Consider the following 23,604-nt stretch of genomic DNA (forward strand, 5'->3'; position numbering starts at 1 on the left):
GCATCGTAATACCAGATGTAAACAGTGTCAACCTTCAAGGAGTGATATGACATGTTAAATGGCTAAAGAGAAATCGGCTACTCCTGAGTCCTACTGCCTCTTGGATATATGCTGCATTCCTCTCATTGAATAACCAGGTAGATGCTTTAGAACTTTCCCATTACTACTGTTTAATTACTATTATTGATTGATTAAATTATGAATAGCAAATAATCATAAAATTATTAATCATTAACAACCCTAGTGACAAACAAATAACTGGCACTTTTACACCCTCTGTAAGGCTGTGACTTGAACATGGATGCAACTTATCAGTGTTTTTTTTCTCTCAACAACATGATTTTGACCAAGTGCGACTTCTATTCAGCAGTTACTTATTTTCCAGAAAATACGGTAATTGAAATTATGTATCAGATCCACCATTGTCATGACACTCAGCACATTGTTATCAGTAGCCTGTACAAGTGAAACGACACGTAACGCAACACTGTCTTGACAGTAGAAAGACAGCTAAAGATGCTAAAACAGATGCAAGAAAGAAAAGGCCAATCACAATTCAGTATGCTAACTGAGGCAAGAAAGAAGACCAATCAAAATGGCAGAAAATTGTTAAGAAAAAGAACAATGCTGCCTTGCAAGCAATGTAACTAAGATATACTGTACATCTACATTCATAAAAGTGTGTAAAAGTGTTACTTACCCTCCCTCACAAATCTGTACCCGTGCGGTGCATTGGGAGGTAGACAGTTGATCCTCCTTCTCCTCCGTTGATTCCTTTTCTGTCTCTGTCAGCTCAGCTTGCTGGACTTCTTTTGTTTCTGTGGGCTGAGTGGCATGTACCTACACTCGAGAGAGACACGGGCAAGTTCACCAACCCTACTCCGGACGCCCAGGGAGACAGAGATGGGGGAAGTCTCATTCAACATTTTGCAGATAGCCTTAAAACTAATTTAGCTGGCTAGGCCAAATGTAACCCTAAAACAAGACAAAAAGTTTACTGTGAGCAAATTTTCACATTTGTAGGCCTAATACCTTTCATACTACTTAAACTCTTGTAGAGCCAAGTAAAAACAATCATCTTTCTTTGGTTGTTTGGCCAGCCCTCAATATAATAATATCAATGTTAGCAAGCATCTCAGTCATTCAGGCAACACTGACAATTAATGCAAGAGTTGATACATTTACCTCAGTAACTTTTTGTATTGGGGAGTCAGGTATCTCTTGTTTTATATCCAGAAAGGGTGACATTGCTGCCATGGTGTAGATGAGTGGTCCATGTCTTTGTCTACAGTGCAAGAGGGACAGCATTTCCTTGCTTGTCAGGCCAGGAGGGTATGGATTGCTAGTGCTTGTAGACCATGAGGAATAAACTGAGTTTTGGTCTTCACTCTGGATGGATGGATTGGGTTTTATGTAGTTTAGATAGCACCAGGTAAAATTAAGGTTAGTGTTAAGAGTGGCAAATGCTGGTTCTTTGTTTTCTGTTGGAAAGATGACACTTTGCTCACTCAATCTTTCCTCCTTGCATTCAATCAAAATGTCATCATGTCCCCTTTCATTTCCTTGGTTATTATCCTCCTTCTCCTCTTTCACATGTTTCTGCTGTTGTTTGCTCTCTGGGCTGAGCTCCTCACTGCTTGTGGGGGACAGCACATGTTTGTTCACCCCAGCACTTTCTGATTTGGATAAGTTAGACATTGGTTGCTGCTCCATCGTTTCACACTTGGAAACCGCTGCAAATGAACTGACACCAGAGTAGCCATGTTCCTGGGTCCTTGCACCAAATGTTTGTGAAACTGTGGTATAAATGGAGCCAGCATGGAGTGGAAGGTGTGAATTAAGACGGACTGGAATTCTCTGGACTGGTAAAGGCATCAGCCGCCCAGGACTTGAAGTAACATCAAAATCGAGATGTTGATGGTGGCGATGAGTGAGGTATGGTTGGCTGACCCTTGTAGAAGAATTCCCAATGTAATTTTGAATAAGGATCTCAAGCTTGAGTCCTGTAGTCACTGGAGAATAATGAGCTCTGGCAGCACATGATGGATAAAGCAGACTTCCTTCTGTTGTGTGTTGATCTGTATGAATGAATGGGGTCAGTTGCATCACATTATGTGGGGCATTATCTGATAAAACTTTCTGTGACTGCATGATCTGTTTTTCACCAAATAAGTGCACAGTATTGCTTGAAGACAAATGATGGGAGGTCTTTGGTCTGTGGCATCTAGTTCTTAGAGTAGGAGAGTTGGCATTGAAGACCTTTGAAGGTTGGTCTTCCTCCTCAGGTTCTCTCACCGCAGAATGCCTCATTAGAAGGCATTTCCTCCTTTCTCTCCAACCAGCAGGGGTCCGATCTGGGGACAAGCAACTGTAGTCAAATGACTTACTGCGAGATTCTGTGATAAGGTTAGCATGTTGAGGAACATGTGGTGCCTGCTCAGATGCAGAACGTCGCATTTCTCTGTGAGAACTTGTGGGAACTGTCAACGTATGAGTGGCCCGTGATCTCCTAGTTGGCATCACGTCTGCATCAGCTTTGCAAGACTCCTCAAATGAAGCTGATCTACTGGAGGTGTGAGACATACAACTGTCTTGACTCGGACTGTGAGGCAGGGAGAGTGACTCAAAGCTTGAGTCCCCTGAGGACTGGGCAGCTTCTGCAAGACGGAGACGCTTCTTTTTAGGTGGTAACTTCTCAATTGGAAGCTGGGCCAAAGTTAGACTTCTTTGGGGCCATTGGAACTCACTGACTTTTTCAATGTCCTTCATTTTAAGGACAGTCGGAGGGGGTGATACTGCCATGGTGTTGGTGTTTGAATCTTCTGTGACTAGAATCTCTGGCACTTGGACATTGTCCTGGTGTACAAGTTTATTGAAATTTGGTTTTGTTGTCTGCTGTTTTGATTGTGAGTGAGGGGAAGAGAGACTGACATCATGACAGTGAGAGACATCATCTGGTCCTGGGGTATTTAAGGTGCAATCATGTTTCTCAAATGAACTAGTATGCTGTATGACTGATATTCCTTTCAAAGCAGCTTCTGGACCATGTTCTTGACTTAATCCAATGGTCCCTTTTATAGACTTTTCGCAAGATGTATACCTTTTTAGTGGTGTAAAAGAAACTGATGGTAAAGGAGGATCTTCAAGTTCAAGACTTTCTTCTTTTCTTCTTTTTCGAAATCCAAAAACACCAAGACGAGATGCGATTCTTTGAGGATCTTCCACTTGACAGACTGGAATTTCAGTTTGTTGAGAGAGATGAGGTGTGCAGCAGTGTTGCTTGTGTGTTTGATATCTCTCCCAGTCATTAAAAAATATACCACACACATCACACTCAAATGGTTTTTGTTTTTGGCTGTGATCAGAGGGATGAAATGGTGAGCTGGAATGGGGTTGCTCTTCCATAGTAATTTCAGCACCGATGGGCAATTCAATGGCAGGCTGTCGTCTTAGCATACCATGACGCCGATTCTGAACTGGTTGCTGGTCATCAAAGGATTGGCTGAGGCGAAGGCTACGAGAAGTTTCAGACACATCACTAACACTTGCATCTGAGGGCATGGATTGACTTCTCAGAAGAGGAGCAGTGGATGTTGGATCAGCTGGTTGTTGGATACTGACAGAATGGTGCTGGAACTTCTCACAAGGTACACCAAGAGTGATGGAGCCACTGCTCTTTGAGCTCACATCTATATCTTTTGGACTATAAAGAAATGGCTCTTTAGAGTAGATCGGCTTCAACTCTGTGCTGCTTCTCCTGGAGAGTGAAAACTTTCTGGGTTTAACACTGTCAATCTTACTGGTGTCTACTACTGCCTCATTGATGGTGATGAGTTTAGTGATGTGGTCAATGACTTGCCTTTTGGGTACAGTGAATGGAATTCTCTTCCCTTCTTGCCCTGCAGGATGCACATGTTGTTGATGAGAAGTCCTTTGTAAGTGGCCAAGGCGACCAAACTTTCCAAGGATGACCTCTGCATAGCTTTTGGCACTTTTGTTTGTCGGACTGTCCTGAGAGACTTCCGTGCTCTCAGATCGAGAAAAATAGCCAGACTCTGTGCTTCCTTTGCTGCTCAGACCAAATGAGGATGATGCTTCATCAGATGATCCTACAGGTGTACGTCTTCCTCTGCTTAGTCTCATTGCAAGTCTCTTTTTAACTGCATGGGAGTCATCTAAACCTTGTGCCTGTCCCTCAGAGCACCTTTCTGCTGTATTTGGCCTTTGAATGGACATCCTTTGTTTTCCTAAGATGGAAGAGGAAGATGGTTGGCTTTCTTCATCTGATTCTGTAACTGGCTCCTCTGAACAACTCATACTTGGTCCCTCCCTGTCTCCAGTCAGACCAGCTTTCACCCTATGTGTGTGGGACTTCATGTGCTTGTAAAGGTTACTTTTAGTCTTAAAGGAGAAGCCACATGGTGCACAAGGGTAAGGTCTCTCTCCAGTGTGGGATCGAATGTGTTTTTGAAGCACACTGGGTTTAGCACAAGCTCGACCACAGTAGGAGCACACATACTTTCCAGGCTTTTGAGGTTTACGCTCGCGCTTTTGTCTAGGCGTTCCTTCCACAACCTCGTCCATGGAACAGGATGGTGCACCTGAAGTTCCTGATGGCATTCCACCAGACTGCCTCATGTTAGCATCAAGACATTCAGAACTACCAGATGCCCTTGATGACTTGACCATTTCAATAGTGTCTGTCACCTGAGCAGTTTTCCTCTGTAACCTGAGACGTTTTCTCTCAATATTAGGTCGTTTTGGCTGCTGTTGATGGTGCTGCCTTGTTGTGGATGTTGTAGCCTTGTTCTGTTCATGATACAGGGGGGCTGACCGTGGCTGGGAGCTTTCCAATGAAGACTCATTATGAGGCCTTTCTAAACCTCCAGATTGTTCCCCTGTGGTCAACTGGCTACACGAGGTCTCCATAAAATGGGGAGAAAGCCGGAGTACTGTTTAATCCAGACTTTACAAATCACCAACAGACTACTTCATCTAGAGTTTCATTGCATTGTATTTTATTCCATTCGTGATATACGAGTGTTGTACAAATTTGTCACAACTGAAGTATTCTGGACACATTATTGCTTGATGTGAGAAATTTCTTTAGAGCAATGCTACGAATTACCACTACAACTTGTAGGTTTATTAATTACAGTAAGTTCTGCCCCATTTCTTTCCTTTTATTTGTTTGGAAATCCACATCAACCATGTCTCCTTTAATGAATGCACTGCCTGGTTTTAAAGGCCTTCAGCATGTGGTTTAAGCTCCATCTGGTTCTTATGTTCATCCACTTCAGAAATTCTGTGAAATAACAGAAATAAATAGAATTAATTGGAACTGTCATTTCAATGTGATTATAGCAGATAGAATACAATACAACTTTAGTGTGGTGGTACCCAAAACCTCAAACTATCTTATCATATCTTATCTTGGAATACTGAAGGGGATGTGTCAAATTCCCTAAAACAAAATCTGAGGCAGCTTATTCCAATAATGCTGATTTACTTTCTATTAAATATTAAAATGATAAAAACTAATAATTATAATTAAGTAATTAAAAATGGCTAAATGATAAGAGATCTTAGCTTAACATACTTCTGGATTAATTGGTAATTAAATTGTAATTAGTAAACATGTTAAAATACCTTTGAGTAATTGTGTGTGTGTGTGTGTGTGTGTGTGTGTACATGTTTATACTACATTGTGGGGACCAAATGTCCCCACAAGGATAGTAAAACCTGAGATCATCTACCTTGTGGGGCCCAGCCAGTGGGAAATGACTTATTAAACATACTAAATGATGTTTTTTTGAAAATTTGAAAATGCAAAAAGTTTTCTGTGAGGGTTAGGTTTAGGGGATAGAAATGATCGTTAGATCTATATAAAATCCATAAAATGCATGGAAGTCTATGGAGTGTCCCCACAATGATATAAAAACAAGTTTGTGTGTGAAAAAGAGATAGAGGTGTAACTAGTAGTTCAAAAAGATTAAAGACTACTGGCTGTTTAATATTCTTAACAAAAACACAATTTAAGACAACATTAATGTTTTTGAATATAAACCCTTGGACACTGCTTTCACTAGAACACAGTAAGGAATTAGGCATCCCACTCACTGACCAGCTGGTACTGGCACCCACACTTTGCTTTAGGAGGCGGTTAGGTGTGGATCTACAGAAGATCATGCTGGTATATATCCAAATCACTGCCAACTATGCATTCCAGCACAGCTTGGATGGATCCAACTCTAAGTGCTCACAGACGTCCAATAATGGTGAGAATAGAACATATTGATGGGTGTATTATTTAAGAACACTGAATTTGTTTATACACCGTTTAGGGTCGAGAAAATGACATGTGAATATTACTTTCAATTACTATTAATTCTCAAAACAATGGATTTATGATAGATTGTCCAGTGCCACTGGAATTAAAAAAATCTTTGAGGCAGATTAACTTAACAGTTGCATCGCATTTGTGTGGTTTCTTTGTAAAAACCTGCGTGTTGTTCACTAACCACACTCAATTCAGTTCAACCAGGTGCTAAGTGCACGATTCAGAAGTCTGGATCAAAGTGGAGTGATTCTGTACAGTCCCAGTAAAGAACATCAGAACGCAGTATTTTGCTGCATCCTCCACAACCTGCCACTCAGAACCGAGCTGCAAGATGGCAGGAATTGCGGCACGCAAAATGCATTCAGTACTAATTTTGTGTATGCATTTTTGCCGTTATCTCATTTGCATAATTCCTTTAGTAAGTTATAGCACTAAATAAAGCAGACAGCATGTTAAAATAAATGTCGTTTTCAGCAGGCACAGTTCATCCATTGTGTATTCCACCTTTTGTGTTTTAAAAGGTGTATTGTGATTAGAAGATTTTAAAAAATGAATAAACAAAATAAGGAAGGAAAATTTGGAAAATAATGTGTGCTCCCCTCTGACAACCGAAACGGTGCTGTGTAAATAAATATAAAGTATTCTTTGCAAGTGACAGCAGTGTGTAGGACCTTTTCTTATTTCTTCTTAAAACATAAAGGTCTCAAACAAAATTTCTGACCTTTCCTAAGTTTTCACTAAGATAAGATAAAACTACAACCCTGGTTTGCAGTCACTATTTGGTGTTCATCATTCTCTAAATATGTTTGGTTTGGATAAGTAGGTTGGACGGATAGTGTGGGAGGCCTAAAACATGTTGGTTGTCTGGACTTGGATGTGAGTCAAGCAAGCATTCATCTCTCTACAACCACCTGTTCAGTTCTCCCACTTAAAAAAAACTAGCGACCTTCAATCACATCATAATGACTCATTTTAGCTCAAACACAGCTCTACAACTGTTCCACAGTTCTGTACTCGAGCTACACATATTGCTTCTACAAAGAGAATGATCAGTCTCCTAAAGACTGGCTGCTTTCAGAGGTGGACAGAATGTACAGCTGTTTTTCCAAGCATGTTCTTGATTATGAGTCAGAATTAGGATTTAACTCAAAACACACAAGGAAGTCTTTTGAGGTAACCTCATAAAATCTCTGCAGGTAATCAACTCAACCCATGATGGTACCCTTGACCTCAGACATTCAGTACATGTGCAAGTTAAAAGGCATTGTGGCAGCAAAACGGACAAATCATGAATAATGTTTTAGTTTAATATGACAATTTTAGCCATCAAGGAAACAGTATATCAAGCACATTGTCATTAAGATGTACCCAATGTTTGCAAGTAACTATAATTTAAAAGAAACCACTGCCAGGCAAGGTGGACATCTGAGTAAATGATGAGATGAGGTGAGATGAGAACATGAAAACATCCAATACATGCCAAATAGCAAGTTTTACAATGTACGGTCACTGGGCACCTGTGAGCATTTTAAAATATTTTCTAACGAGTTTAATGACGAGTGTTACCAAACCAACCACAACACAATCCTGCCAAGCTCAGATGGTTAAAAACAGGGTATAAAGCTTCGTCCACTCTGTTAAAACCACAAACACACACAAAAAAAGAAGCTTTACGGTACACATAACCAAGTCTAAAATATGTTGTTTAAATACGTTTGAATTTTACGTTGAGAAATCTCGCCAATTTTCCCCCCTCTCTCACTAATGGGCACCCAGTGGTGGTTTCTATGGCAACGGCCCGAAACCATGCAATGGCAGATGGAAGCCAAGCTGGAAGGCTAAATTTATCTTCAAGCATCCTCCCTGATTACAGAGTGAGTGCCTGACAAGTCAAGGTGCCCCTTCCCTCCAAAAATCCTAATCTTTCTAGACAGGTGGTGATGGATATCAAAAAATAAAAAATAAATACATTTTATATATATATATATAAAGTATTTATTTTCATGTTCAAATACAGATAATAGAAATAAATCATAATGACTAATTTTACCTCAAACACAGCTCTATAACTGTTCCAAAAATCCTCATCTTTCTAGACAGGTGGTGATAATATGTGCAAGCAACATTTATTTTCAAATACATCATGTTTAAATAAAGATAAAAGAATAAAATGAACTCTATTGAATAAAAAAAAGATAAAATAAAAAATATAATGACCAATTTTAGCTATAACATCGCATTTAGTTAATTGTTCTAGACAGGTGGTTATGGACATCATGTGGGGGAAATAATATCTAAAAGCATTTATTTTCAGATAAAATAATATAAACATGGAACTTCAAACAAATAACAATTTTTACATCTTCACTAAATAAATGTGGATGGGAAGAGAAAGTAATATTGTAATTTTCAGCTCATTTATAAAAGATGAATGATGCATGTACGAAAATATACAGTACATAAATATATACAGTTGAAGTCAGAAGTTTACATACACCTTAGCCAAATACATTTAAACTCAGTTTTTCACAATTCCTGACATTTACTTGTAGAAAAATATTCTCTGTCTTAGGTCAGTTAGGATCACTACTTTATTTAAAAAATATGAAATGTCAGAATAATAGTAGAGAGAATGATTTATTTCAGCTTTTATTTCTTTCATCACATTCCCAGTGGGTCAGAAGTTTACATCCACTTTGTTACAATTTGGTAGCATTGCCTTTAAATTGTTTAACTTGGGTCAAACATTTTGGGTAGTCTTCCACAAGCTTCTCACAATAAGTTGCTGGAATTTTGGCCCATTCCAATTGTAACTGAGTCAGGTTTGTAGGCCTCCTTGCTCGCACACGCATTTTCAGTTCTGCCCACAACTTTCCTATCAGATTGGGGTAGGGCTTTGTGATGGCCACTCCAATACCAATATTTTGCTTCAATATATCCACATAATGTTCCTTCCTCATGATGCAATCTATTTCGTGAAGTGCACCAGTCCCTCCTGCAGCAAAGCACCCACACTGCATGATCCTGCCACCCCCATGCTTCACGGTTGGGATGGTGTTCTTTGGCTTGCAAGCCTCACCCTTTTTCCTCCAAACATAACGATGGTCATTATGGCCAAACAGTTCAATATCTGTTGCATCAGACCAGAGGACATTTCTCCAGAAATTAAGATCTTTGTCCCCATGTGCACTTGCAAACTGTAGTCTGGCTTTTTTATGGTGGTTTTGGCGCAGTGGCTTCTTTCTTGCTGAGCAGCCTATCAGGTTATGTCGACATTTGACTCGTTTTACTGTGGATATAGATACTTGTCTACCTGTAAGGTCCATTGCTGTTGTTCTGGGATTAATTTGCACGTTTTGCACCAAACTACGTTCATCTCTAGGAGACAGAATGCGTCTCCTTCCTGAGTGGTATTATGGCTGCGTGGTCCCCTGGTGTTTATTCTTGTGAACTATTGTTTGTGCAGATGAACGTGGTACCTTCAGGTGTTTGGAAATTGTTCCCAAGGATGAACCAGACTTGTGGAGGTCCACAATTTATTTTTATTTTTTTAGGTCTTGACTGATTTCTTTTGATTTTCCCATGATGTCAAGCAAAGAGGCACTTAGTTTTAAGGTAGGCCTTAAAATACATCCACAGGTACACCTTCAATTGACTCCAGTTAGCCAATTAGCCTATCAGAAGCTAACTGGCTAATTGCCTAAAGGCTTGACATTATTTTGTGGAATTTTCCAAGCTGCTTAAAGGCACAGTTAACTTAGTGTATGTAAACTTCTGACCCACTGGAATTGTGATATATTCAATTAAAAGTGAAACAATCTGTCTGTAAACAATTGTTGGAAAAATTACTCATGTTATGCACAAAGTAGATGTGCCAACACTATAGTTTGCTAATATGATATCTGTGGAGTGGTTAAAAAGTTAGTTTTAATGACTCCAACCTAAATGTATGTAAACTGTATATATACTGTATACACACACACACACACGAATATATATATATATATATATATATATATATATATATACAGGTGCATCTCAATAAATTAGAATGTCATGGAAAAGTTCATTTATTTCAGTAATTCAACTCAAATTGTGAAACTTGTGTATTAAATAAATTCAGTGCCCACAGACTGAAGTAGTTTAAGTCTTTGGTTCTTTTAATTGTGATGATTTTGGCTCACTTTTAACAAAAACCCACCAATTCACTATCTCAACAAATTAGAATATGGTGACATGCCAATCAGCTAATCAACTCAAAACACCTGCAAAGGTTTCCTGAGCCTTCAAAATGGTCTCTCAGTTTGGTTCACTAGCCTACACAATCATGGGGAAGACTGCTGATCTGACAGTTGTCCAGAAGACAATCATTGACACCCTTCACAAGGAGGGTAAGCCACAAACATTCATTGCCAAAGAAGCTGGCTGTTCACAGAGTGCTGTATCCAAGCATGTTAACAGAAAGTTGAGTGGAAGGAAAAAGTGTAGAAGAAAAAGATGCACAACCAACCGAGAGAACCGCAGCCTAATGGGGATTGTCAAGCAAAATCGATTCAAGAATTTGGGTGAACTTCACAAGGAATGGACTGAGGCTGGGGTCAAGGCATCAAGAGCCACCACACACAGACGTGTCAAGGAATTTGGCTACAGTTGTTGTATTCCTCTTGTTAAGCCACTCCTGAACCACAGACAACGTCAGAGGCGTCTTACCTGGGCTAAGGAGAAGAAGAACTGGACTGTTGCCCAGTGGTCCAAAGTCCTCTTTTCAGATGAGAGCAAGTTTTGTATTTCATTTGGAAACCAAGGTCCTAGAGTCTGGAGGAAGGGTGGAGAAGCTCATAGCCCAAGTTGCTTGAAGTCCAGTGTTAAGTTTCCACAGTCTGTGATGATTTGGGGTGCAATGTCATCTGCTGGTGTTGGTCCATTGTGTTTTTTGAAAACCAAAGTCACTGCACCCGTTTACCAAGAAATTTTGAAGCACTTCATGCTTCCTTCTGCTGACCAGCTTTTTAAAGATGCTGATTTCATTTTCCAGCAGGATTTGGCACCTGCCCACACTGCCAAAAGCACCAAAAGTTGGTTAAATGACCATGGTGTTGGTGTGCTTGACTGGCCAGCAAACTCACCAGACATGAACCCCATAGAGAATCTATGAGGTATTGTCAAGAGGAAAATGAGAAACAAAGACCAAAAAATGCAGATGAGCTGAAGGCCACTGTCAAAGAAACCTGGGCTTCCATACCACTTCAGCAGTGCCACAAACTGATCACCTCCATGCCACACCGAATTGAGGCAGTAATTAAAGCAAAAGGAGCCCCTACCAAGTATTGAGTACATATACAGTAAATGAACATACTTTCCAGAAGGCCAACAATTCACTAAAAATGTTTTTTTTATTGGTCTTATGATGTATTCTAATTTTTTGAGATAGTGAATTGGTGGGTTTTTGTTAAATGTGAGCCAAAATCATCACAATTAAAAGAACCAAAGACTTAAACTACTTCAGTCTGTGTGCACTGTATTTATTTAATACACGAGTTTCACAATTTGAGTTGAATTACTGAAATAAATGAACTTTTCCACGACATTCTAATTTATTGAGATGCACCTGTGTATATATATATATATACACAGTACTGCACAAAAGTCTTAGGCACATAAGATTTCAAAACAAATTGTCTTATGATACTTATTTATATCTGCTACTTCAGTGTGTCAGTAGGTAATATACATTTTATACTCCCAAACATTCCTTTTGCAAATAGAATAGAATAAAAGAACAGGGAGCCCTGCAACAGATGGCATGGCCCTTACAGAGCCCCCCACTGAACATCGGATCAGTCTGGGATTACACGAAGAGACAGAAGTAATTGAGACAGCCTAAATAAATAAAAGTGGCAAATTCTCCAAGAAGCTTGGAACATCCTATCTGCCAACAACCAAGAATAACTGTGTCCAGGTGTAAGTAGGAGAATTGGTGCATTGGTTCACACCAAATATTGATTTAGCTCTTTTTCTGTTTACTGGACTTTGTATGATGTTAATTGATTAATGAAAACTATTTATGTCATTTTTGTTTTTTTAAGAAATCCTCACTTTGAAAGTTTTTCACAAGTGCCTAAAACTTTTGCACAGTACTGTATATATATATATACAAAAAGTAGGGTTGCTCAATTAATCATGTTTTAACCACGATCACAATTTCTGCCTCTCACGGTTAATTAAGCATGACCGTCTGCTATATTAGTAACCAATAGCAAGCAGAAATTATAGTCAGGTGAAATTGTAAATTGTTGTTCATTTTCATTATATTTTCATTATATCTCACTGTGTCTATGAATGATAGACCAAAGCACAAGTTCTTTTGAAGTTCATTGTTACTTAAACTGACCTGATCACGCTCTTTTCATAAGTTTGCTGCTCACCAATCACGTTTCACTTTTGAGCACGCTCTGAAATACAGAACCGCAGATGTTTACGAGTTTTGTTTGTTTTGTATGTGCGCTGCTCTGATCTGCAGTGTATTACTCATGAGGCTCATAATGCAGTGTTTTCAGCGGTCTCAGCGTGCTTCTGTGCTCGATACACACAAATTCCATCTCATGCTCTAATTATGTGTAAAACACAAAACAGCTGTGCTCTAAGTTCGGACCGGTTTGTGCACGTCAATAAAGTGTGCTGATCGTGTTATATTTAAAGCGCTCCGGATTTGCTTCAACTGCACACTTGTGCATTAACATCACTGCCATTAAAACATTATCTAAAAAGGACTCAAGTGTGAAAACCCTACAGAGTAACTCATATATTGGCAGTAAAGCATGGAAAAAATTTTGGTCAAAAGGAAACATTTACTAGTTTTTAGTTTTAACACCTTGTTCAACATGAGAGCTGCTGATTAATTTATTTTTTTATTTATTTTCTTTTAGAATTGATATCTAAGCTTTTTTTCATCCTAATCATGCAGCCTTATAATATTTTTGTTTTCAAATGACAGAATAATTGTGATTTATAACCGTGATTAAAATTGAGCAAAATGATTGTGATTATCATTTTAAACAATATCGAAGAGCCTACATTAACTGTATCAGAGAAATTCTGAGCTATGACACAAATATTTTCAAGCAAATTAGAAACTGATATAGAGAATGTTCTGTCTGCAGTATTTTCATGGCCATAATAAAATATCTCCATAACTTTTCATTATATAAAGCATTACTCATTCAGTAAGAGATAAACAACACAATGCATCTCAGCTCTGCAGTCATACTGCCTCTGTTGATGCTCTAGAAATCGCTCTTATGCATTTTGGAAAAAGCAATCTTTTCCTTTCCCTAATAATCCATTCTCTATCTTCCCTACACCAGATGCTTTTTGAGCAAAACGTCAACTTAATCATGGTGACTTCACCTACACTGTCCGTGTCCATCTCCTGGGACTTAAATTTCCTCTCTTTCCAGAGGCAGAGCCTCCGGGCCACTCCGGGCATCAAGACTCATTCATATGGTAGCAGCATAGAGGGGGACACATACGCAGTACAGTCAGTTCATTCATTCTTGCTTGCATTCTGTACTGATAGCCATTTGAAATACACACACACACACACACACACACACACAAACACTATGGGCAGCACACAGCCTCCCAGACTCATCGCCAGCCAGAACGCACTGTACGACCAGAGATATACCTCTCACAATTGATTATAATGCAACACAAGACATTCAGATTAGCTGAGCAACCTTAAAGGCAAACAACTTTATAATGAATGTTACAGACAGCCTTCAAGAGCTCGGCACAAGTGGATGTGTCTGAAATCTGGTAATCAAGCAGCTAAGACTAGCAATCATCAATGTGTTTTACCTGTTAGCTGCAGGTCTCCTCTCCAGCCCTGCTAATATGAGAGAGCAGTCAGGCTTTAAGCAAAGGCTGTGAGTGAGGGCAAGTGAGTCATAGAAAGAGAGAGATAGAGAGAGAGAGAGAGAGAGAGTGAATATATGAATGAGCTGTCGTAGACTAGCGCGGTAACCGTGAGGCAAAGGGGAGGTGTGATTCTGCTTGGTGGATGGTGGACTGACAGGTAACATGGTCTACTGCACTAATGTGGGGAGATTCTTGTTTTCTCACTTTGCTAATTTCTATTTTTTTCTACAACTCCAATTCCGAAAAATTTGGGACAATATGGAAAATTAAAACAACAAGGAGTGATTCATAAATTCTATTCACCCAGTGCTATATTGAAAACACTACAACAACCTTGTGAATTTAATTTGTTTTTTGAAAATATACACTCATTTCAAATTAAAGGAGAGTGTTTATGTGGTGATGGAGGCGTGGCTGAGCAACGTCTGTGGAGAGCCGAGACCGAGAGAGTGAGTAGGGTAAGGATTGACACCTATGGGAAATCACCTCTAACAGCTGTTTTGTGTTTGCAGTGAGAGCAGAGAGGGATTTAAAGGGCAATCCAGACCGCCAGAGGAGAGGGGAGAGAAACGAGCGTGAACTTGTGTGTGTGTGCATTTTTGTTTGGGCTGAAAAGCAAACCATTTGACTTCAGCTGAAAAGCATTGTAAAAATAAATAATTACGAGAACTGTTCACATGGCCCCCGCTTCCTCCCTGAGAGGGAGCAAGAACCTTGTCACACTGGTGCCGAAACCCGGGAAGAAGGAAGGATACACAATGGAGTCCTCGCCGCTGGGAGAAATCATCAGGTCCCTCACCCGCATCCAACAGGCAATTTCTAGATATTCTTGAAAATGCTGCTTTATTTTTTTTTGGGGGGGGGGCAGGGTTCCAGGAAAATGACATACGTCAAACACACTTCCCCATTCAGCTTTCAGCTTCTCCCATCAGCCGTGAATCAACAGGAGATGGAAAGAATCAGGCCGCAGATGGAAAATGGGGGTCCAGTTTGAGAGTGGCTCTAAAGATCGTCCACATGTCGCTGGCCCAAACTCTCTAAAAGGCCTCAAATCCAGCTGAAATAAGACCAGGACATCACCATAGTTTTCTTTTCCTTTCCATTTACAGAATTTAAAAGAGAGCGAAGCCCAGCAGATGTGTGCAGGAGAGAACCAGGCTGGCAGGAAAAAGGGGGCAAACACATCCTTCCTGAAAAGACCAGTTTAGACCAGCATTGATTAAATCAGACTAGTTGAAGCTTATTATCCCTGGTCTGTTTTATCTGGTGGACCAGCATAGTCATGCTGTTCACTAGGACATTTCCAACAATAGTCTTGTAGCTAATATGGTGTGGTTTTGAAATCTCTAAATCAGCTCTGTAAACACTAAATGTAAAGAAAATCTCCACCATTGAGTCTAAGAAGATGAAAAGGGAGACATGGTCATGTTCTGCAAGGCCTGTAGGTCAATACCAACTGTGGCCTAGTCTCACAGAGCCAGACTTAGGAGTATCAGTAGGGCATTCACAATTATGAAGTTTAGCTGATGATTAATTGTCAAACAAATAACTGTGATTATGACAATTTATTATCTGTTTTAGGGTTTTCATGATTATGATGATTAATGTTCTGTTCCCTATCTGTCACTCACTCAACATTGTGTCAATGTAGTGACACTAGGGGTCACTCTTGGGAGCCCCAAACACCTCTGATGTTTGAGAAAAGGCCAATGAAAATTGGCGAGTGGAATTTGCATGCCACTCCCCCGGACATACAGGTATAAAAGGAGCTGGTGTGCAACCACCCATTCAGATTTTTTCTTCGGAGCCGAGCGGTGTTGATGTATTCCACTGCCAATCCATTCGCCTCCGTAGAAAGCGCATCATAGCGGTTTCTCCCCCTCTCGCACAGATAAGTGCAGAGAATGCCAATGGGCGCTTCGACAGCGCGCATTGAGCACTAAAAGAGTATATTTTTCCCTAAAAGTGTATATATTCCCTAAAAGACTGGGCACTGATGGAAAGCGTCTTTGTAAAGATGCTTTCCGGTTATGTGCAGTTCCTGGTTGTGGTCATTATCTCTCTGCTTCTGACAGTCACGATCGCTGCCTTACGTGTCTGGGCTCCAGACACGCTGAGACAGCGTTCGTGGATGGTTCATGTCTGCATTGCGAGAGCATGACTATGGCCACATTGTGATTGCAGCTTTCCTTCCTCAGAGGGAAAGCCACTCCAGCAGCTCCCCTCCCAGGTTCTTCTGCCCACGGGCACATGACCGCGACAGTTAGCGCTGGGGCGATTTGGGGACTTCAATGGGAGTAACTCCGCTTGGTGAATCACCATGGACCTCCCATTCCCCAGCACGCTCGTGTGTCCCGGTTGAGTTCTGGGATGAGTCAGGCAGTCCACCTCAGTGCGGGTTCGACCTCTCATTCGGCACTCAGGAGGAGGATGTGATCTCGATAGCAGCATCGGAGAGCAGGCTGCTTCAGTCCGATGTGGAGGTCTCGGCTGGGCTTCCGCCTTCGGATGCGGTCGCCCAGTCTGAGGCTGACGCCGAGCTGACGGCCATGCTTGCCTGGGCTGCCGCAAGCATCGGGCTAGAGTGGAACCCTCCACCCTACCTGAACACTCGCGGCTGGATGATTGGTTCCTGGTCACGCTCATGGCCACACTCTGCCCCCATGCCTTTCTTCCTGGAGGTGCATGAAGAACTTGCAAAGTCGTGGCGGGCATCTTTCACTGCCCAGACCGGGCTTTCGAGTTCTGCTGCTTTCACCTCCCTCATTGGCGGGGCTGCCAGGCGCTTCACAGACGTTCCCCAGATAGAGCAGACGATTGCGGTGCACTTGTGCCTGCAGAGTGCCGCCACCTGGTGGAACCGTCCTAGGCTCCCATCCAAGGCCTGTAAGACTACGTTGTCTCTGACGGCGAAGGCTTACAGTGCCACGGGGCGGGCCACCTCCACTCTGCATGCCACGGCCCACCTGCAGGTCCACCAGGCCAAGGCATTGAAAGAGCTGCATGATGGTGGTCCTGACCCGGGAGTAATGCAGGAGCTGCGCTCGGCAACCGACCACACCCTACGAGCGACGGAGGTCACAGCCTCTCGGGCAGGCAATGTCCATGTTGGTGGTCCAGTAGCGCCACCTTTGCCTCAACCTGGTTGAGATGAGAGATGCCGATGTTGGGCCTCATGTATTCAGATAGAAGACAAAGGCAGGCCTAACACAGTCGTAAAACCTAACTCAGCCCCCCACATACCAAGTCGTAAATCTTACTGATAAAAACCGCGCCAAAATCAAACAAAGGGAGTCCCAAACAGACTACAAATCCCATGAAGCCTTGCTCACTAAAGGATCAAACTCTCAACTCCTATTGGATGAGGCACACAACAGAACGTCGCTCAACCATGACATCATCAGGAGTAGAAATACCTCTGAAATGCTTCCGGGATTTGCTTCCAGCAACGTTGCTCGCCGTGTATAGATGCAGCTCATCGCTGCTCTCAGGTGCAGTCTCATGGCACAAGGAAGTAACGTCTGACTTGAAACTGTGGCCATACAATCTCCATCTCGCTGGACGAGTTGAGATTACTCCGTGTTCAACCGAACACTCTAACGGATCCAAAGGAGACCGCCGAGCAATCCGCATCTTCATCCGTTTGCCTGCAGAAGTGAAGAGATTAAAGATTTCTCTTCCATCTTCAATCAAGTCGATGTTTCTGATTTCTCCACCAGCCCCCCGAGAATCAGCAGCCATACCGCCTGCCGACAGAGCGAGGAAACGGCCTCCCGTCATCACCCAAGCCTCGAGGAACCGAGTCTGAGTTAAAGGACGGATGAACACACATTCCACCTGCATCCTCATGCGATTCAAGTAAGAGGTTTCCGTCTGGGCAGAGATAGAATATTATAGTGTGTTATTCTTGTGTTTCAAGGTTTTTGCTTGTACAGTTTACAGACCGCCATGTCCACTCATTATTAATACTCAGTGTATTAATTATCACGTATTTGATTTGCTGTATTGTGGTCCAACCACACTGGGCAGTTGTGCATTTTCGCCATCGCGGGTGAGACCGGCAAACTGAGTTTATCCATTAAAGAATCAAAGAACGTGGGACTGTTTACGGGCTGTCCACCGCATCTCTGAGTGATAAACTAACAGCTGCTTTCTCTCCCACGATCGCAAAATCGGCTTTGGGGCCATCACTTAATTTTCTCTCTCTCTCGTACTAACCACACACACACACACACACACACACACACACACACACACACACATGCGCGACTCCTCACAAACATTCTGGCACACATTTTTGGCTAGTAGATAGCTTTGTGATAAAGTTCAGCTTTGTCCCTAAGCTACTGTTGACTGGTTTCTCTCCGCCCACATTCGCGGTCATATTCCCTGGCCGGAAGTCTCGCGTGACATACTCTCCACGAGAGTCACATCCGCCATTTTGTGTGCGTCCCTCCTTACACACACACACACACACACACACACACACACACACACTCTCACACACACTCCCTCATGTGTTATAATATTATTTTGATTTCCATATCTAATCGTATCACTGTTTAGTTTGTAGTTGTAAGTCGGAAGTTTATTGACTGCATTGTATTAATTATTAATTGATATTACTGCATAAATAAACTTTAAACTTTATATTACAAAGAGAAGTGTTTTGGTTTGTTTTGCATACACCTGTGTCATGCTGACGGGATGTCAGTGCTCGGATTCAAGCCTTCATTCATTGTTTTTTCCCGAAAATCAATATTCTTCAGATGTCGATTTTCCTAAGAAAACAATCTAATATTGAGACTGTTATACTATCTGGTTATTAGTCCCTGATTCCAGGGTGGTTCCCCGTCAATGTTAATCCTTATTAATATTCTGTTGATTTTTGATAATTTATAATTATCTTTGATGATTGTTGAATTTGAATGATCGATAAGCTAGTGTTAATTGTAATTAATGTTTCATCGATGTTAACAATTACCGATTATCTTTGATAATTGTTGATTTAATGATTAAAAAAGCTAACACTGATTCTCATCAATGTTCTATTGATTTTAATAATTAATAATTATCTTTGATAATTATTAATTATTGCTAATAACCAAACCCGCTCCTAAACGTGGCGCACTACATTTACTGGAGCCCCATATGAGGTTTTAATGAGTTAGATTCAATTAATTAATTTAAATATTAATTAATAACTAAATAAATAATTATTAATTATTTCTGATAGTAACACTGATCTAAACAACCAGTAAAGCCCTACACCGACAAGGTTCGCTTCCTTAACGTGCGGAAGTCGCGGCCCTTCTGCAGAAGGATGCAATAGAGCCTGTCCCTCCAGCCGAGATGAAGGGTGGCTTCTAAAGCCCCTACTTCATCGTGCCCAAGAAAGGCGGTGGATGCCCACTGGATTGTAGACGCCTTCGCATTGGCATACCAGGCCCAGGGTGTGCTGTCCCCTTTGGGACTACGAGCACACTCTACCAGAAGCGTAGCCTCCTCCTGGGCCTTGGCCAACGGCGCCTCTCTAACAGACATCTGTAGGGTAGCGGGCTGGGCAACACCCAATACCTTCGCGAGATTTTATAATCTCCGGGTTGAGCCAGTTTCGTCCCGTGTGTTGGTAGGTACAAACAGGTAAGGATGCAGGCAGCTGGCCAGGTGTACCGCTAGCACACAAGCGCCTTTCCCCTTCCGAGGGGAAGACGTGCGTTCTTTCATCCACGTGAGTTCCCGGGATCGGTGAACCCTGGATTCCTCCCTCAGCACCTGCGGCAACCAAATTCGTCGCAGGAATTCGACGCCAGGCCCAGTACTTGTGTCAGTATGCCCTGTTAAGTTCAGCCCCTGTACTGGGATATGCGTTGGTTCCCTGCCAGTAACCCCATATGATGTAATCTTACACGGTACGGTCTCCCTAATGGTAGACCCGTGTCTCCCCTTGGGCTGAGTCCCCTCTGCCACCGGTCGCCGTGTTTGTAGAGCTCCGTCTTCACCTACCACGGGGATATCCTCCACATGCGACACTGCCGATAAAGAATCGGTAAGCCCATGTGACGCATTTCCACACAATTACTTTCCCTTCGTCCAGGGTGTGGTCTCCGCGGTGTCTTTTTCCAAGGACACCTACCCCGATGCGAAAAATTTTTGGCCCCAACTGGAATCAAGCAAGTTTTTTCTCCGGGAGAAGAAAGAAGAAGAGAAAAGGCCGAACCAGCTGGGTCTCTGTCTCTGTCTTGGCTCCTCAGCATAAACCTGAATGAGTGGTTGCACACCAGCTCCTTTTACACCTGTATATCCGTGGGAGTGGCATGAAAATTCCACTCGCCAATTTTCATTGGCCTTCTCTCAAACATCAGAGGTGTTTGGGGCTCCCAAGAGTGACCCCTAGTGTCACTACATCGACACAACGTCTCGTTCCCTCCATCAGGGAATGGGGGTTACAACAGTAACCTAGACGCTTCAGGGCTTTTACGATTATGACAATTAATTGTCATACAAATTGACATATTTCTAAAGGTGTATGTGTGCGTCACACACCTTAAGAAGTCATTTGTTCATATATGGGATATATGATTTCCTTTTAGGCTTTAAAAACTTGAAAAATATTGCACAGGGGTAGAAAGACATGAAAAATAATATATTAAATATTAAAATATTTCCAAATACTTAAAAAATGTCTCTCTTTTTGGTCAGTTTTAGCCTTGGTCCATCTTACATTTACACTTTTTGTTGTTGTTGTTTTTAGTTTTTTTTAACCCAGCCAACCTGAATAGCTATTACAATATAATAATAAAGTATAATATATTAAATTATGCAATAGCAAAATATTCCTGTCCTAAATTATTCACTTTCACAAGCTATTTTAAGGCTCTCAGATTAAATCCATGAGGCAGGAGGTCTTATTTGGCATGAAGGAAGACTTTTGAAATTCTGTGTTTTTGAAAATATATTTTCTTCATTCTATCATCTCCATAGTGATAAGATTAAGCGGACATCTCCTACTCTATGTCACTGTTTCACAATGACCAAGAACATCTGCAATTCTGTGAACATTAAATTAAAATGAAACTGGAGCACTTTGTGAAAAGAAAAAAGAATGCATTGAACTTAGTTTCATGTTCCTCCTTCCTCCTTGGTTTTTATCTATTCCTCGTTGTTCTATTCCCCCCCCCCCCAATAGGGCTGGTCAGCCATGGTTGTCAAAACAATGCTAATACAAAACACAGAAACAAGCCTCTGTGCCTCTGAGGTAGTGATAAAACATACAGCTTTTGTCTCTTTATAGAGACTTTATAGCAGACAAGACTGTCTTGGTGTTTACTTCATTGACTCTAAAGCAAGATAATCATGTAGCCTATATTGAAAAGGACTATATGAACAAGCACAAATCTAGTGTTTTTAAAAGCAAAGTGAAAATATGATAAAATGTAATGCTTACAAAAGCATTTTAAACTAGGGATGCACCGATCCGATATCTGGATCGGTATCGGCTCCGGTACTGAAGCTTTTAGATGGATCGGGTATTGGTCCGACGAGCCTGACGCAAATCCGATACTGTGTGTTAGTCAAGTTCGTTACTGTCAAGCTCAAAAAATTACATAAAAGAACCATAAAAACACCATTAAAGTAGTTCATATGACTCATTTGCATTTTATTGTGCATTTGCATTTTATTCAAAGCCACTTGAAGACGTGTGATAGCTCTGGCTATGTATACAAAAGGCTGTGTTTAATAAGTAAATATATAATATGAACACGCAGCGCGTTAATGAATGGCGCTGCTCTGTTGACACACACACACACACATAAGCACGCAAACCGCAAACCGCTAGCACTCGCAGCTATTTTTAGTCTTCACGCGTGTGCAATATTAGAGCACTACTCACAAACAATATCTCAGATGCAGATGCTCAATAGTTCGGTTCATTTATAATATGCATTTAGAACGGCACCGGATGAGCATTTTACCAGAATTTGAATAAGAAGTGAATTAAACTACTGTAAACTTGCCTAAAAACAGACACATACAGGAGAGTTCAGAATGTCAAAATAAAAGCCAGAGGGTTTAAAAGTTAAAGGTGCACGATTGAGATATATTACTATATATTACTATTATAATATATTATTATTATCATTTGTTTACAAATTATAATAATATTTAAGTTGAATGGGTTCCAAAAAATAACTGTGAATGAAAAGTGAGCTGATATCTTAACTGATAACTAAACTGAACAAAAAAGAGATCTGAATCCTTTAAAGTCCAGATACAAGTTGAAAAAAATTTGCAAAAAAATAAAAAAAATAAATAAAAAAAAGGCTTCTTTTCTACTGAAGACTTATACTGGAATTACCGTTAATTTTGCTGCTACATTATCCAGTATACTAGTTAACAATAAAGTTTTTCTTAATAAGCTATACATTGAAATAATGTGTAGTTAGAGGTTTGTGTTTCTTTACATATTAAAGAGTACTCCCAATTAGTTCCACACAATAATGTAAAGATATTCTAAACTGATTATGCAAAACAACAACACTGCTATCGGATCAGGATCTGTATCGGCCGATACTGAGACTTCCGATATCGGAATCGGATCGGAAGAGAAAAAGGTATCGGTGCATCTCTATTTTAAACTATTTATATGCAGTTACAACAATGCATAAAAAGGGTGACTTTCATGAAATACCTGCCAAACAGTGAGCCATTTACCTCATGTTTTAAAAGCTTAAGAATACTTAAGGCCCCTGCACACTTTATACAAATCAAAGAACGAATGGGTGTGATGTCATTTAGAACAAAATCTGTGCAAAAAGAAGTTGTTTTTGAGTTTGTTTGGGTGGTTCGTAACAGCTCGCCACGGCGACCTTTTAGGAAAACTTTTTACCGGCTACTAAACATCTTACTGCTATTGGTCCAGGTGTCACCTGGGGCTCCACCTACTTTGAGGTCGACATCTGATTCCCATTATGTTGTTCAGTCAGTTAAGATCAGTCAACATGAACACACCGGTGTGCAGAGTTATTAGCGAGCTGGTGCAAACTTACCTACATCTGTACGATCGTTCGCATAGAGACATTTGCCAAGAACAGGTCATGCAATTTTTTTTGGCAAATTTTTTTGTTTAATTCAGGGGTGTCAAAATGTGGCCCGCAAAGGACTCTAATCTGGCCCGCGGGATTATTTAAGTAAAAAAAAAGCAGTATGATGACATTTTAAGCTACAGCAGGGCAGATAAAAATTTTAATTTGTGGTGTTGCATGAATGTTATAACTTGCTTCATCGGTGGCATTTCTTTAATTACGCACGACATTCAGCGCACGCGGATTCACGCCTATCAG

General features: G+C 41.0%; 1 protein-coding gene across 6 annotated transcripts in view; it reads right to left on the reverse strand.

Moving 5' to 3' along the window:
* The window catches only part of LOC127420677 (transcription factor HIVEP3-like), a 93,058-nt gene that overhangs the window by 22,956 nt on the left and 46,498 nt on the right, over nucleotides 1–23,604 (reverse strand). For 5 of the 6 annotated variants that reach the window (XM_051663134.1, XM_051663130.1, XM_051663132.1 and 2 more), the window contains 2 exons: nucleotides 1,186–5,305; nucleotides 701–840 (listed from right to left, as the gene is read on the reverse strand). In XM_051663134.1, coding sequence (XP_051519094.1) covers nucleotides 701–840; nucleotides 1,186–4,929 — 3,884 coding nt within the window. In that variant the 5' untranslated portion in view covers nucleotides 4,930–5,305. Of the gene's footprint in view, nucleotides 1–700; nucleotides 841–1,185; nucleotides 5,306–14,200; nucleotides 14,226–23,604 lie in introns of those variants that run through there. The other variant, XM_051663133.1, reaches the window with a different exon arrangement.

Source organism: Myxocyprinus asiaticus, chromosome 30 (genome assembly GCF_019703515.2).
Source record: "Myxocyprinus asiaticus isolate MX2 ecotype Aquarium Trade chromosome 30, UBuf_Myxa_2, whole genome shotgun sequence".
Lineage (NCBI taxonomy): Eukaryota > Metazoa > Chordata > Actinopteri > Cypriniformes > Catostomidae > Myxocyprinus > Myxocyprinus asiaticus.